The 17,118-nt window shown below is 41.9% G+C and overlaps 2 protein-coding genes across 9 annotated transcripts in view; both read left to right on the plus strand.

The window, feature by feature from the left end:
* DGKI (diacylglycerol kinase iota) overlaps positions 1-10,924 on the plus strand; it is a 441,829-nt gene extending 430,905 nt beyond the window's left edge. For all 8 annotated transcript variants that reach the window (XM_086689190.1, XM_086689223.1, XM_086689216.1 and 5 more), the window contains 3 exons: positions 440-476; positions 2,443-2,542; positions 6,510-10,924. In XM_086689190.1, the coding sequence (XP_086545316.1) occupies positions 440-476; positions 2,443-2,542; positions 6,510-6,626 (254 nt within the window). In that variant the 3' untranslated portion in view covers positions 6,627-10,924. The remainder of the gene's footprint in view (positions 1-439; positions 477-2,442; positions 2,543-6,509) is intronic.
* A 122-nt stretch (positions 10,925-11,046) lies between these two features.
* The window catches only part of PTN (pleiotrophin), a 131,010-nt gene continuing 124,938 nt past the window's right edge, over positions 11,047-17,118 (plus strand). The window contains exon 1 of the mRNA XM_086689250.1: positions 11,047-12,443. Within this exon, the coding sequence (XP_086545376.1) occupies positions 12,241-12,443 (203 nt within the window). The 5' untranslated portion in view covers positions 11,047-12,240. The remainder of the gene's footprint in view (positions 12,444-17,118) is intronic.

Here is a 17,118-nt window from a genome sequence, read left to right on the forward strand (position 1 = left end):
TTAAAAGTCTGTATAAAACCCCATCTCAAACAACCTGCAACTGGAGAATGATAAACAACCCTTCAAGCCCACTGAACTGTCCCCTTTCTCCCAAGGTAGCCACTTAGTTATTACTCACTTATTCTATTCCATTTAATTTTATTCCTTCAAGTTGACTGAAAGCTGCTTTACAGGTAGAGACTGTATCATTCCTATGCAGCTCCCATTTCACACATGTTGGCTGGTGGGGGTTGGGAGGTTGGTGAGGGGGAATAGAGAAGTCCTTTCTTTTCTGGGGGTGGGGGCAAGGGAGGCAGTCTTATTATCCCTATCACCAAATGGCTCTTCCTTATTCAGCTTGCCAAGGCATTATAACTCTGTGATTACAGATTTTTTTGTGTTGTTAATGGTTATTTTTTCAACTTTTTTTTGATGGACGTCTTACTTTCCTCTTATTTAGGACCTTCTGAGTTATTGGATATGGCAGACAGCGAAACGTGAGTATTGCCTTCCATTACATAGTCTAGATTATTTTCTTTAGATATGTTCTTTAGAACCTATCTAGGAGAAGAACGTAGTCTATAGGGCATACAATAGATCATTGAAATGTCAGTGATAAAGAGTTCAGTTTCTTTTTTTTTAATGTTTACTTATTTTTGAGAGAGAGAGAGAGAGAGAGAAGGAGACCATGAGTAGGGGAGGGGCAGAGAGAGAGGGAGACACAAACTCCGAGGCAGGCTCCAGGCTCCAAGCTCTCAGCACAGAGCCCAACCCAGGGCTCGAACTCACGAACTGTGAGATCATGACCTGAACCAAGGTCAGACGCTTAACCGACTGAGCCACCCAGGCGCCCTAAGAGTTCACTTTCAATAGTACATATAACTGTGCAGGGCTAATCTCCTAAACCAATAATTACACAATAAAAATTGATGACAAGAATCCTAATGATTACGTGCACAGTCATTGCTATTCGTCATTTAGAGCTTCCTACAGGCAAGGAAGTTCTGCACTGGTACATCTTGGACTCCTGAGAAATCTAAATAAATACACTTACCTTTTTTTTATTTACTCTTTCTCAACTGGGATTTGTGAGAAAATGAAGTCCTAATACCCTATGGCATCCTTTGTTTGTAATGAAACCTCTACACTGAGTCTAGAATGGAAGAAGTTACGTACAACCATTGGAGAATTAAGAATATGGGAATTCCAATCATTGTTATGTTCTGTGGTTCAGATGGGCAACCCTGGTTGAGAAAATCATCCACTTTGGGGTGGTCCCCAAACTGATAATGTTTGTCCTCAGCTTTTTTTTGTTGTTGTTCTTCAGGCAACAAAAATAGCCACTGCTCCCCAAATAGGAACAAAGAAAGGGTAAATGTCTAACTCTGAAAGCCATATGCAAGCACTGTAAAACTTGACAGAAATTTGAAAAGAGTGAAAGATAGATGGGGAGTAGCGAAGTAGGTCTGGAGGAGGAACAGTAGGAATGAATAGAGCAAATGAGTAGGAAGGGGACAGTTACATAGTTATGAGTTACTAAACATGGAAGAAACTGTCCGTTGTTGCAAAGAGTTTGTCCACATACCACGTCCTATTGACAAGATCGTCACCCATTTGTCTTGTCTAAGCCCTGCATTTGATTTTTCGTGATAAGCTTTGGCATGGAACATCGTTTCCATTTTGGACTCAATTGAAATATCTTCTTCCCTGTACTGCCCATGAGAGGGGGTAGAAATAGTTACTTGGCCTTACCCTCTTCCTAGACCGAGTGGCTGGCCTCAGGACTGCTGCCAGCAGGGGAAAGCTCATGTCCCCACCTCTCCCGGATATACTCTGTGGCTGCCCACACCCTCCCACCTGCTGCCAGTCACATGAAATCAGTAGGTAGGGCAGCTTGTGTCGACCTGGTCCTTCAAAGTTGAGTCCCCAAGAGATACTCCACTGAGGGCCCCAGGGCGGTCTGCCAAGCACTGTGTGATCTACCTGAAGGGCCTGTGGTTTTCCATCACTGTTCCGTGTGTACCATATCCAGTGCCCCTGTGTTCTGCCCAGATGTGTCCACAGAGAAAACTGCCCCACAATGCTCAGACACATCCGTACTTATCAGTCTGTTTAATAGTGCTGTTGAGTATTTCCTAAATCAAGCATTAGCGGTTGAAAACAAAATCACTCAGCCTAGTTAACACTCTTTAGAAAAGAGATTGGAGTCAGAGATTACGGTTAGTTGATGACTAACTGAAGACGTTTTTACATACCCCGATGTCCATCCCCCCCCTCCCGCCCCCCCGAATGTGCCCAGCAGCCGCGGGCTCAGCTGCAGATAGCGAAGGAGGCCGAGGAGCCCAGAACTTCAGCAGCAGGGATAGGAGGCCACCCTCACCCCCTCCCTGCCGCCTCCACCCCCACTCCCACCCCTGCCCCCAACCCTTTTATGGGTGGTTTCCCATTTCATCTTTGATTTAGGGGTGAGACCGCACTGCACAAGGCTGCCTGCCAGCGGAACCGGGCTGTGTGCCAGCTTCTGGTGGATGCGGGAGCATCTCTGAGAAAGATGGACTCCAAGGTAACTTGATGAGTGAGTGCAAACATCCTCCCACTGGGCAAGACCACCGGCACCATTGCCTTCACTTGTGCTCATAGCAAAGGCATCCTTTCTGTGCTTATGGAAGTGCCTGGGGCTTTGGAAAAAGGAGGAAAAAATAAAGTGCTTCATTTAGAGTAACTGTAGTTTAAACGTATAAGCACAAAGGGAAGGGTGTGTGCTTGCCTATGGGACTTTATAAACCCCTGAATGGGCTGGCCTTGGGACTTTGGGGGTTGTCCTGCTGAATGTCAGCAGCCAAGTTGCAGAGAGGTGAGGTTCAAACCCTACGAGAAGGGGTAAAAGACATTGGCCTGCTACTGAGAGCCCCTTCCCCTTCAGCTACTTTATCTAGTGTAGCTTAAAATCTGTGATTTATGTGGCCCCATACATGGGTGCCCAAGTGATTAGCGGCCACAGTGGTCAGCCCTGACTTGAAAGGGTTATAATCTTAAACCTGATACGTGTATGTTGGCTTTTTATTTTTAAAAGTTTCTTCCTATTTGTTTTCTTATATTTTCCCCTAAAAGTTAACCCCTGAAGTTAGGGTGGGAATTACTAATTACTCTCATTGATGCGAGAACTGAAACCAAAAGAGAGTTCTATGCCCTTAGACCAGTAGCTGAGCCCAAATCCAGTTTCAGCTCTTTTGATGCCCAGCCCAGTGTTGTTTCAGCAGATCAGTCATTCTCACTTGGTGACAGAATACCACCGCCACCCCCCCCCCCCCCCCCCCCCCCCGCCGCAGACTGGATCCAACAGGATGAAGAGTGGCAACCTAGTAACAAAATTGGGTTTTTTCCCAATGGTTTGTATGTTTTGTTGCCTTACGGTGATAGCTATGGCGGGGTGGCTTGAAATGTGGTTAGTTTCCCTGCAGCAAAAGTCCTATAAATCTGGATTCAAAGTGTGTTAGTATCTTAATGAGAGGGCAATGAGGCTAGAAATTGATAGCGGGACATATCTGCCAACCTTGATCAGAAAAACGTCAACAGGTAGAGGTAAGGAGGAGACACTCAGTTGGGGAGAACTGACTTCAGGCTGCACCATGAGTTGGTCATTTACAGAAAGCACGAAAAAAAGGGCTGAAAGCTAGAGTGAGGGAAGAGGCGTACTCAGTAGCATTGACCTGGGACTGCAGCCCAGGAGACGGGGAGATACCGAATGTAGAAGATTGGTGTCACAGAGGAGCCTGATGAGGTCTGAGAAAACACCACAGAGAAACCCTCAGAAAGGACAAACCATTTAACTGTAGAGGGTTGCAGAGAAGAATTTTAACATACAGATGAGGATTTCATTATGCAGGCATTGAATAAATAGCCTACGTTTGGGGCCAGTGAGTATAGCCAAGGAACACAGACATATGACTTACATGACTTGAGCCCCGTTAGACTTATTTAAGTGACTAGCCACTGATTATATGCAGTTTGCCTCCTGGGGTTTCCCCAAACCGCAGTGAACACTATGAAATAACTTTTTCTCCTGTGTGGACCTCTTTTTCTGCCCCGAGCCAGTTCTGAGCCAGTGGTGTGGTGTGATGGTCCACTCCCCCAGTAGCCCACCAGATCCTTGCTCTCTGCCTGAGGTCCCCGGCCACCTCCGTTCCTCCCTTAGGCTGTTACACATGTTAAGCTGCGTTTTGGTTTCTAGCGGGTCTGTTACCTGACTGGTTAGCTGAGTGGGTGTGGGATTTCAAATGGTTTGCTCAGCGTGATATTCTTCCCAGCTGATATTTGCACTGAAAGTGTCTTTGCTGCATAACCTGATTGAAAAACACACACCAGGTAGGCAGGATCAATGGAGGCCATGATTTCAGGTAGGGTTGGCCTTGTTGGGACCACTCACACTACAGCATGGAAATTGCCTGTTTACCACACAACAGACTGGCTTACACTCAACTCCGAATATAAAAAGAAAGGGAGGACAACATGAAGTAGACAAAAGACTGGGCGGGAGACCTGGCCCCTGAGCCAATTGCTCCTTTTTTTTTTTTTTAATCTTTCCAAGTTTCTGAATCCGATAAATGAGCTCAACATTCCTTGAGATTTCTTCCTATTTTGTGTTATGTATATGTGTGCTTTTTTTCAAAACACAGCTTCATTATTTTTATGGTGATGAGTAGAGTACATTCTTATATGGAAAACTCTAGCAATGCAAAAAATATATAAAAAGATAAAAATCACCAGAAATCCCACACTGTAGACCTATATACTATTAAAATTTTAATGATCCCACTTCACATGGAGGTATGCCTCTTTTCCCCTCTCGTTTGTTTAAGTAGGTGAAGTCATACTATTCGTGTTATTGTAGAATGCAAATTTTCACCCAACATTATGTTCTAGAGGCCTTACCATATGAAGCAGTATGAGTCTGAGTCATGCTTTTGGGGATCTGTTCATTTTTCCATTTTGTAATTTTATGCTAAGTGAAAGCAGAGCATGATAATTACGACTGGATATTCTAGAATTTTTTTTTTTTTTTAATTTGGAGAGAAGCATATCTTGAGAATTTCTCTTGATACAGGACATTTCCTTTAAAATCAACTCAAGGGTCACCCCAGTCCTCCTCTCTGAATATTTAGAAACTAGTAATTCTATATACCTCATTAATATTGAGGTAAAGACCAGAGAGTCTACTAATACTGTAAGCAAGTTGGGAAAAATTATTACAGGAACTTCAAGCTGGTGGTTAAATATTAAATCCCAGCTAAATAAGTGAAATTTTAGAAAGAATCCAGAGCCACTGCTACTTTCCTTTTATCCTCTGCCCACATACCCTTGTAGGCTGCCGGAAGCAGGTTTAATTAAATTTGACAGTCTCCATTGCAGTGATTCAGATGGAGGCTGAGAAGCCTTCAGTAATTTTTGTAATACTCGTGTGCATTTATACGTGTGGGGCTGTTTCTTTAGTACAATGATCATGCCTCTGTCTTTTCCCTAGAACTTAGTATCACTTTTTAAATAGATAAAACCACATCATTGAACAAAAATTAGAAGTTTCAAGGAGTGTTAAGTAATATCTATAAACATTCAAAAGAATGGGGACCTTCCTGCCTTCTGCTGAATTCTGTTCATCGACCTGATCCCCGAAATATCATGTGTGCGTATAAATATACACACGGCATTATAGTAGGCTGCAAGAAATGATACAGTCATTAAGATGGTGTAGAAGATCACTGAATGATGGACAAGATTTGATATATTAGGGGAAAAAGCATGTGATAGAATAATATATAAACAGAGTGTGGTTTTCTTTTTATACAAATAATTATGTGTAGAGCTCTAGGAAAAGACACAACAGTCACTCTGCAGAAGGTGGTTATCTTAGTGTAGTATAGAAATTATTGGTGAGTTTTATTTTCTTCTTTATGCTTTTGTACTTTTCCAAGTTTATTTTAATCCACACCCGTCACTTTTATAGTCAGAAATTAACTCACTTTTTGGAGAGATGAGATAGTTTTGAATTAGGGGGAACTTAACTGAAGGCTTTAAAACCAGCAAAGAAGCATCCCTAGATCATTTATGCCCATCCCATGCTATCATTTTCTACTTGCTGCTTCCCAGAGTTTAGTATAATAGAAAGAATCCCAAATCAGAAATCTGAATGCCTGCTCTCCTGCTTTTCTGTTCAGTAATTTCTATTGCTGAAGCATCTGGGTTCCAAAGCTCACTGTGCCACACTGTTTCCTGCTGTGGACCCAGTTACCCTGAACCTCTGTTTCCTCAGATGTAAGCCCCAGCTGTTGAGTGATAGTCTCTTTCTCTTAAACTTACCTATCTCACATGTTTAATGTGATAATAGATTTGAAAGTGTCTTGTGAACTCTAAAACCATAAGCATGGAAAAATCTTTTAGTGAGTTATCTTTGAATACCTCTGTTTCTGCATTTAAAAAAAAAAATCTCATCCCAAGTATTTGTGTCTCCTTCCTTCCCACCTTGTTACCTGTAGGGTAAGACACCTCAAGAGAGAGCACAGCAAGCTGGAGACCCAGATTTGGCTGCTTACCTAGAAAGCCGCCAGAACTATAAGATCATTGGCCACGAGGACCTGGAAACTGCTGTTTGACCCTGGTAGATCACAAAGAGAACTTGAGCAAGCATATCACCTATGCCCTCCCGGCGATCGGGCAGCTCCCCTGGAAGAAGCTGATGGAATCCATAAATCTGTCTCTCTCCTGCAAGAATCAATCTGATACCATGTCACCAGTTGTTAAGGGCTACCAAGACGTCCAACAGAACATGATAGCCCACCGAGGAAGAGGCAGGATACCTGGAGATTTGTGGAATACAAGTTCCACGAAATTTGATCCTTATTGCTTCCAGCAAGTAGCATGAACTTCTGTGTTCACCTGTATAATTTATTTTCAAGATTCAAAGGATGTTCGTATACATGGCACTGCTCCCGCCTCCCCCTGTGCATTCATGACTCCCCTGTACCACACAATTCTACTGTAACTACTCACCATTCGAAAAATATGATCTGTTCTCTTTACATTCAGTCTTTGAAGACCACAAGACCATCTGAAGGTCTTTGAAAACCCTCTGGATGTCCTGCAGAAACACAACTGTAAAGCTGCTTCCATTTCCCAGATGAAATATACCAAGACTATTAGTGACTTTTTGCATGTTCCCTCCCTCCCACCCAACCACCCACCCAACCCCTTATCATTAACTAGGAGCTGGGACGTGCCACATGGATAATGTCAACTTGTGTGCTCTTATCTCTGAGGTATGGTGAGGTGGCATGGGAGGGAACCCAGGGGCCGGCCCGGGGTTGTGGGGCTGTTGCTGATAGCCCCGAGGACTGGTTCAGCTTGGGCTGTTTGCACAGCTCCGTACTGCCTACGTGTAGCCATCTTTGCCTTTTGCCTCAATAGAGACGAGCGAAGGATTAAACGAAGGCCCATGGCTGGTTTGCAGAACCACTGGATTTTTAAGTGCAGTTGAAGTTGCCCGAGCAGAAAACCATGTGCAAGAGCTGCGATAACAGGAAACGGAGCACTGTGACAGCGTTTACGTGTAGACTTTCTTGACTGATAAGAGAAAGCAGGCTAATTGACTGGAAATGAAACAGCCAATGCAAAAGTAGCAACATATTGAGTCAAAATAACTCACTTAAGCAAGAAAACGGTCACTGGAATATTGCACAGAGGCTAATAAGTATAGACCCTGAGGTGCAGTGGTGGAAGGGGGGGCCATTTTAGCTTTTCCTTCTAAGCTTTTGGTTTTTATTACCCCCAAGTAAGCCTTGTCCCAAGGATAAAGCCTTGTTTTATGAGTTCCACTGCCAGATTTCCAGGATGGCTGGATCTTTCTGATGGATGCCTCACCTTTTACTTGTCCAGTCCCAGGTTATGCTTGATAGCACTACAGCCCCATTTCTCCTGTACGGGGTAGTCTAATATATTCTCTTCTCTGTTTTCATCTGCTGGAAAATTCTTAGTACAAACCGCTGTGGGAGCCTAGCCAGAAATGTGTCTCTAAAATTGGAATTGCAACTTCTCATCCTGCCACAGATCTGTTGGTCCACACGGGTCCCTCTACTGGGGATTCTGTGATAACTACGATAGCAAGAGAAAAAGTCTAACTTTCAGTGAAGATATCTATTCGACTTGGGTGTAAGTGAGAAATGAAAGCGGGTGATTAAGGGTTGTTTCAGACTAAAACCGATGTCTTCTGAGCTTTCTTCCATTTTGCTCTTAGACACAAGCAAAGTGCTTCTCTGGTGTTTCTGCATGTGAACGTATAAATGATGGTTTTTCTACATTTACTGAAAAGGTCCAGTGGTGACGCATTGCTTATCTGAATTTCGTCTGGTCACATAACATTTTGAAAGGACAGCTATGAATACTGGATTAAGTAGGAGTAGCTTCTCAGTGGATGGGAACGTCGTTCCAAAGTCAAATCGTTGGTGTTGTTTCCAGCTGTGGGAGAAGAGGTTGGTCATGAGTAATCTGTTGTCATCTAACAGTCTTAGTAATGGAATTATCTGTTGGGTTTTATGGTGAAGGGAAGGAGGACTGCAGTAGGTTGTTTCCAGAAGCTGGAAAAAATATGTTCCAGGAGATTTTCATCACTGGGCTTCATCTGGGAGTTTTTCAGTTGGTGGCACCATCAAAGAGATGTTGTGATGACAGAAATATAATCTCTAAAACCGACTGGAGTCTGGCCTTGAATGGTGCCTTCCATTCCCTAGATTTAGCCAAACAGTCGACCACACCATCGGTTACCCAGCTGCCATTTCTGGGATGAAGGACTATTTTCACCAACTACCATCTCACATTTCTTTGTGATGCTTCAAAGCAGCCCAGAGAAAATTGAGGGTATAGATGGCTATGGGCCAATTCAAATAGGTCCAACTGAAGTCACAAGTAAATTCCTGGTATGAAAGTAGATTAGCTAATGATTACTGTAGGAGTTCTGGTACATTTGAAAATAATTCCAAGCCAAAAAAAAAAAAAAGCTCTATGTTGTTGATGGGAAGCATACAACCAAGGCAAATAACTCTTTGAAAAAGCAAATGCCCTCAGGACTTGGGTTTTCCAAGAAAAGAACATCAAAAATGAGCAGAACAGTTATATATTCAATGGATTCAATATTAAACCTACCTCCTGTAGCATTTTTAAAAATTGATCTCTGCGTGTGACAGTCCTGGGCTTTAGAAAGGCCATATGTTCCAGCAGTTTCCAGCTCAGCCTAAGTATATCTTCTCACCTTTAATGGGCCATCAGAAAGTATAGAAGCAAATGGTCTGGCCCTGGTCTTTAAACCCACATGCATTTAATTTAAAATACATAAAACTGTATACTTATAGAAATAGCAATTTCTACAAACCCTCCTGAGACAGTACTGGAGAGAGGCTGCCTTAGCTGGCATTCATTCCTCTGTGTTTGGCTCAGAAGAGCCCCTCACGTGGTGGTGCTTTCTGCTCTGGGATTCCATTTTTAGGTTAGGCTGACAGGGAGGGGTATGAGAAATGGCGAGTTATTACAAGACAACATCATAGAACCCTGAAGGTAGTCATTTTTGAGGCCGTAGATTCCAGTCGTACACATTTAATGAAATAGAACCCAGCTAAGCTGTGCTTTATCACATTCAAGGACTTGATAAAAAACAGAAGCCAAGAAGGAAATAAACACCATGGCTGCGAATTTCACTTGGAGGGTTCTAGTTACCTCTTGTGGAGGCTTTAACTTAAAACCAATGCAATTTCTGAAAAAGAGATCTTAGCTGGCAAGTGCACAGCCATGAAGTTAGCGACAGCTGATGGGAAACCTCGCCCACCCCGTGGCTCCCTAGGCCATCATGGGAGCTGGCCCTAGCGCTTAGGCAGATCTTTTTGCATTGAGAGATATTCAGCAGGTAGCTTTTGTTTGGACCTCATAACCATTTCTTTGCCTAAAGTGTTTCTGAAATGTATTTACCAGACTTCTCATAATCTCCATGTTTTACAATATGTGGGGCAGCAGTTTTAAGTGTTTATGGGTCTCTTTTATTTAAATTGTTTAATTTTATTTAGATCGTTTAATTTATAGCAGTCAAACATGCTTTTTATCAGAAGTTCGAATAGCACAGATGAGAATCACGGGCAAGGTCAAGGTGTTCGTCTGTGCTGGTGTAGTGTCCTCAGCCCCCCTCCCCAGAGATCAGCGGCGTTAACACCAATAAACATTGTCGCTTGTATGTTGTCAGAAATACTGTGTACGCAAGCCCCCCCACCCACGTATAGAAATATATTTATTTGTATACGTGTGTGTATATCTGTACTATACACACGCTATTGCATAGGCTTATAATAGAACATTTTAGAAGCATGTTAATCATCTCTGTGTATAGTTAACACCAACAGGCAAAGACAGGCTAACAGAAAGTTCTCATTTATTCTTTGTTGTTTTTACCGTTGCTAAGCTTAGTTCTTTTACTGCAGCACTCCAGCTACACATGGCATTTGCTGTGTGTCATAAAATCCATGACCAAGAGGTCTTATAATGGTTTATGTTACCTTATGTGAAGCATGAAACCTACGTGAGCCCAGAGCCTTGTCTGCGCTATTTTTGGATCTCACATGGAGAGTTTCTTTCTCTGTCCTGCTCACTCCCCTTACCAAGGCTGAGTTTGCAGGGCTAATAACACTCCATACACTGCCTGATGATATTTAATTAGGGCCAGCTACTGACAGGAAGGTGTAGTAACTTGGATATGGGCTGGGGTCTGAAGAGCTTGGCTTCCTTCCAGTAGGAGTAGCTAATGAAATCACTGAAAACAGTGTGATCTTTTACTCAATTATGCTGTTTAAAAATAAAATAGATCATTGTTGAAATGACTCCTCATAGCCATCAAATAAAACTAACTGCTCTACTTAAATGGATTATCTTCATTTTAGCTAAGAAAAAAAGTAGAACATCTATTAAATGAGAAGACTTTTCTAACTAACCTTTAGCACTTATTTGTGTAAAATAGTCTCTGTCCAGGTCTCCCTAGAACCTTCTCTTAATCTCTCTACTTTCTCATTCTCTGAATTCCATATTCAGCTGACTGGTGTAGTTTTTTCTCTGCCGAGCCTCTCAGATTGACTTTGGCCCCAACCCTTTCTGCGACCAGGTCATCATCCATCTCTGGTCCCTCCAATTTTTCTGACCATGGCAGTAGTCCTCCTGGACTTTCCGCCACTACCTTCATAATTTTGTCATACAGCTGCCCAGATTTTCCCCAGGCATTAGGCTCAAAATGGATCAAAATGAAATGACCCTCTGGGACAAGTATCCATTTTGCCTGAAGGACAAATAGATGGCCACTGACCTTGATTACCTTATAGAGTTACAACAAGCCTTATTCTAAAAAGTCATCTGCCACAGAGGTTTAGCACACGTCCGTCTTGGCGTCCTCAGTCATGGCAGCTTCTTCCACATCTGGTGATGTAAACCATGTGCTCCCCGAAGTTACCTAGATGACTGGATTATATACGTGTTAACCCCTACTGGCCACCTGTGGATTTTTAGGCCGTCTCCCCACAGTTTAGTGAGAAACCTAAATACAGGAACTGAGCAAGGAGTAGTGCCCTTGGACAGCCCACTCTCCCAGGACACATAGCAGTGACCTGGTCTCAAAAAGAAAGCAGAAAAAAATGATTCTTAGGCTGTTGAGGCATTGTCTTTTAAAGCAGAGATTTGAATATTGAATAATATCCTCATGGTAGACAGATTCCAGAGTCTTTATATGTCTTCAGGCATCCTGCGGGCAACCATAAGTTCATGAGCCAATCATACCTTTGGGTATTCAATCATTTATTTCAAAAATATATTTATCCCTTACTCTGATGCAAGCAGCTTGCTAAGGCTCTAAGAATCAACGAGAGAGCCCAACCTCTTGAGTCCATGGAGCTGGCGGCCTAGGAGAAAAGACGGATTCCCATGTGATCAGTTGGGCGTGGGAGAAGCACAGGGTGCCGGGAAAGCACGCAATGGGCTGTCCATCAGGCCTTTATTGTGCCTGTCACTCTTCAGCCCGCAAGATTTTAGTTTTATGAAACACGAAATGAGAATATGAAGGGGATGATATTTTGCATTTCCTTTTCCTTCGAGTCTTGGTAGTGTTCTTAAAAATGTATTTGCGACCAAGACTTTCAGATGAGACAGAAATGCTACCGAAATGACAGCTAAAACTCATGCTATTTCTCAAGAATGAAACTAGAAGCAATAGGCAAAATTGGCAGTGGGTTTCGACCTAAATACAAAAATGAAGTAAAAACCGTCAAACAGTGGAGTGGACACCCTGGTGGAATTACACACTTTTGGACCCTGGGACTGTTTGAACACTGCTTGACCACCTGGAGGGATGATGCTGTGATTAGGAACGTTTATCGAAGGGGCTGGAATCAGATTCTGTGAGTTTTTAAAGTTTTATTTTTTAATGTGGATGGCAGGATTTCAGTCTTAAAATTTATGAAAGTCTTGATTTTAATCTTTAAAACACCATTTTGAGAGGGAAGATCTTGGAGAGAATGACTTTTAGTTATCATTAAAAAATGTTAAACCGACTAAGCATGAATTTAAGAGCTAGTGAAAAGAAAACATATTACGACGTCTAACTCCAGAATACTTCTGGAAGCGTCATGGATTTTGATACATGTTCTTAGGCATCCTTAAGTCATCTTAGAAATCTGTTTTACTGTCTGTCCAGTGTAAAAAACAAAAAAACAAAAAAGTGGCGTGATTTGGTATTCTTACAGTTAAACGTAATCTACTACAACCGCAAAAGAAAATTTTGCCTAAAAGATATTGGGGATCCACACAAGGCAATCATGGAAACTCCCACTTGTTTTCGCTGCAGGCGTGAGAGCTGCAAGGGAGGGTCCACCCATGGAAACAAGTGATGATTCTGAATGTTTTCCCAAGGTTTACTGTTTAGAGCCAAATGGCATCTGAAAGGAGTCCCTTAATGGTGGGAACAACTGAAACTGTCTCGTTTCTCAGTCCTTTGGTGAAACACATGTGTCTTTCAATAGAAAATAGTTTATACAACTCAAATCTATACCATTTACTGTCAGTTATACTGTTTATTATAATTTCAGTAATTTTTAGACAAAGATCTCTAGACATGACAGACTAACACCCCCACGGTAGATGTTCGCTAAGTAAACAGTGTCCTGCCATTGCCTCCAGTGCTGTTTTACGTCGTTCCGATTTCCACAATTTAGAAGGTGCCTCCTTGAAAAGATATTGACTTAGCATCCCACAGCAAGAGTTGGGTAGAACTGAGGAATAGAAAGTTAAAAAGTCAGAGTTTTTGCTCTCAGAGGCTTCTCAGGTTGGGTAAATGTCCAAGGGAAAAAAAGGGTCAAATGTTTGGTGCCATGGTGGACTTCATGAAAAAAACTAATACTGAGGGTGACTTCTGGCTTGTCTATGATTCTCAACATTTAAAAAATGTTAGTACTGTTTTCTCTCCTTGGAAGTCGCTATTGGGATGATATTTTAGAATGCTGTACCAAAAAGTGTTGAGAATGGGCTTGCCATTCAAGACTCCGTTGCTCTCATGGGTATGGAAGCCATATCTGCCACACAGTCACATGCACAGAGGTCTGATACACCTGTGGGAAGTTCTGCACTTGAAGCAGAACGAATAAGCAGGCCTGAGAGATTCTCCAATTCTGGATCTCTTCTTTTACAGAGCACCTCTACAGGCAGATCTGTGTATACGTAGAAGGCGGCTATTTGATCTGGAAAGAGAACAAACTAACATTAGGAACAGGAATGTTTGGAGGAGACAGGTGAAGTAGGACTATGTAATTCAAGTTCTGTAGGGCAAATAATTTGCAAATTAAAGCAAGGACAGAAGAGTTCAGAACAGACATGAAAAGGAGGTAGCTTTATTGTTTATAGGATTTCTTTTTTCCTACACATCTATCCAGAAAAAATGGACTAGGCTTTCTAAAAAAACAAAGCGACTTTACTGCAGCTAGGGTTTCTTCCACTATTTAAGCGAAAATTGAACAGCCAAATCAGTGATCATGAAAAAGCAATTCCTTTATTGTGAGGGAGCTTAGACTAAAAGACTTATGTGATATTTTCTAGTTTTAGATTTCTTTGATTTTGGACTCAAGCAGCACTGTTAGAGTCCCTACCACCTCTCGGTTTCTGCCATGTAGATGGCAGTTACAGCTTTTTTTAACAGTGTCAGTCATTGCAAATATATCCCAGGTCATTGAGAAGCAGGTATTTCATGACCTTAAAACAATTTGCTTTGCTTATGTACACACATGCATGTGCGCGTGCGCGCGCGCACACACACACACACACACACACACACACACACACACACACACACACGCTGTCCATTGCTAGCCAGTTCCCAAATCTCCCAAGTAGAGTAGGTGTTTCTACTAAGGCAGAGCAGGCTCAGGTTCAGGAATTAAAGAGGAAAAAAGGATCTAGTGTTCATTTTCTTTCTACCCATTTGTCATTTGGGGTGTATGGCTGTGGCTGGGGCCTGGACGAATGACAGATCTCTGTTTTCTGGTGAAGAGCCATAGAGGCATTTTTTAAATGACTTATTGTCATTAAGTAGGACTTAACCTTGTATTGCTAGACTAATGTTGCTACAATGTTTGTGGACTATAGGTTTAATAGCCCATCCCCCCTTCCATAATAAGAAGACCTGAATTCTTGGATTTCAGGTTGGCTGGATGGGAGTCACTCTTGAGATAATCTTTAAAAATAGACCATTATCTGGAGTTTTGCTGAGAAAATGCCCCCCACCCCCGCCCCGGCTTCCCCTTCTTCCCCACCTTGTCTTTGCTCCTGGCTTGGGAAGGGAAAGGAAGAGCAGAGAGTTATGGGAAAGGAAAAAAGATTCTCAAGAGCAGTACAATAATAAGGCTCTAGTCTTCAGACAAATTGCCATGGCAACCCACAAATAAATAATATATACTCTCAGTAAACTTTGATCCTCATGAAAAGCAAATCCAGAAGATGTAGAAAAAAATTGAACTTGTTCAAAGTGGCTTCGAGGAATATCATGAAATTTTTAATCTATGCAGCTTAGAAGAATTATGTGTGGAATTTAGGGGAAGAGACAGTTCTAGAAAGAGCTTTCTAATAGAGCTTTCCTAAGGATTAGGTTGTTTTTGGAAGGAGTTTCTCTAAGTGCTCATAGGAGGCTAGACCTGTCCATAGGTTTGTGATTGTCTATGGTAAAATTTGCAAGAAATAAGGACAATTTAGGGTTTTTTCATAAATCTAAATATATTCAACCTTTAAAAATTTAAAGACAAACTTTTTTTTATCTTGGGGTTTACATGTAACCTTAAAATTATAGAGATAGGAGATGTTTACAAATTGTCTTTACTTATAAAAGTAAACCAATGACAGCTGTAAATTGGTTTACTCTATATTTTGTTTTAAATTTATGGGTAACTCTGAGATATGTTGGTGAGATTGGTCATTTTTAAGATACTATCTGGCTTTGATATTTACTGTACCTTGTATAATGAAACCAAATGGTTCCTAACCTTTTGGGTCTTATTAGCACTAAAATTTTTCATTCACTGACCTCCATCCCTTCTTGGTTGGACTGAGGTTCTGACCACATGCATAATTTTCATCACAATTAGAATTCAGATCGATGTTTGCTCACATTCTGATTGTGGGCTGGGAAGTGTGGGTTTCTTGCCATCCTGGGAAATGAGTTTCAGAACTTTGACAGACAAAATATTCTAGCACAATAGAATATTTTGCAAAGCACATCTTTGAAATTTATAGTCCAGTTAGTTTCAGTAAAGGTTAGCTAGGCTGGGTTCTTATTTATTTATTTATTACAAATGGTTAAGTGGCAACCGCGAATCTGAATATTATATGGATCGTAGCTGATTGAAAGTGGGGAAAACCATTCCTGTAGAGAGTTCAGGAATAGAGGACAATGTCCATTCCCTAAGAATGAATATATTTCATTTCATTTGATTTCTGAGTGGGAAAAGATTCTTGGGCATCCAGAGTACCCTTGGCTGTGGATAATTCACTCTCAAAGGCTACATCTGTATGAAGAGTTGCAGTCACATTATAAAGGGCTCTTTCATGATTTCTGATTCTGCCCTATCACATCCCAGAGCCATGCTTTTGCAAAGCTGCCAGCTGGCAGGTGGAATCCCCCCCCAAAAAAGTAGCAGCTGTGGCAGTAGGTTGATGAAGTTTTATTTCCAGGTGAAGTGGGATCCAGATCATATGAAACGGAGGGAGGGAGGGTGGGTGGGAAGGGTGGGCTGGGGAAGGGAAGAATGGAGTTTTTTGTAACAAAGTCATAAAGTATTTTTCCCTAATTTTCTTGCATTTCCTATTTATATAAAGTATCTTGATCACTGTGTTGCTCTACAGAGATTTTCAACGGAATTAATTTGGGAGACTGAACTAATCTCTGAAAAAGAAATTGACTAGTTACAGTTACTTTTTGGACACTTTTTCTGTATTGTGAATTGTGTGGAAATGTACAGAATAAAAATTAAGAAACATAACTCGTTTCTCTTCTTCTGTTACTGGCTGTTGGATGTAATTGGTGTGAGTACTGTCCTTAATGGTGGTTAAGTTAAATTTTTGATATCAGGCGGTAAGCAAAGATTGGCTATTAGGCGGGAACTAAAAGGGATCCCTGATAAGGCAGAAATTAAAAAAAAAAAATTTCTGCTTTCAAGATAGACTAATAGAGGCCAGATTTACCCTCCCACCTGAATAAAGAACATCCCTATAAAAAACAGTGATTGTTAACACACCAGGTGTCAGGCAAAAAAAGACCGTGATCCCTAAGAGACGGAAGTTAGTTGCATGATTACCCCAGTTTACGGCCTTCGGAGTTTCCAGGCAGTGGCTCAGGGAAGGGTAATTCAGGCAGAGCCGGGCAGATTTCCTGACTTGGGCAGACCAAGGCAACCAGAACTTACAGAGAAGAGTGTCGGGAAACTGCACAGAGAGAGAACCCCACAGATCTGCAGAGACCTGTACCTCGGTATTCAGTAAAACACTTGCCAGTGGATCCACTTGAGGAAGCTACGCAGACTTGGGAGAGCCGTC

The sequence above is a fragment of the Puma concolor genome, chromosome A2 (assembly GCF_028749965.1).
Source record: "Puma concolor isolate L17-30 chromosome A2, mPumCon1.1.hap2, whole genome shotgun sequence".
NCBI lineage: Eukaryota > Metazoa > Chordata > Mammalia > Carnivora > Felidae > Puma > Puma concolor.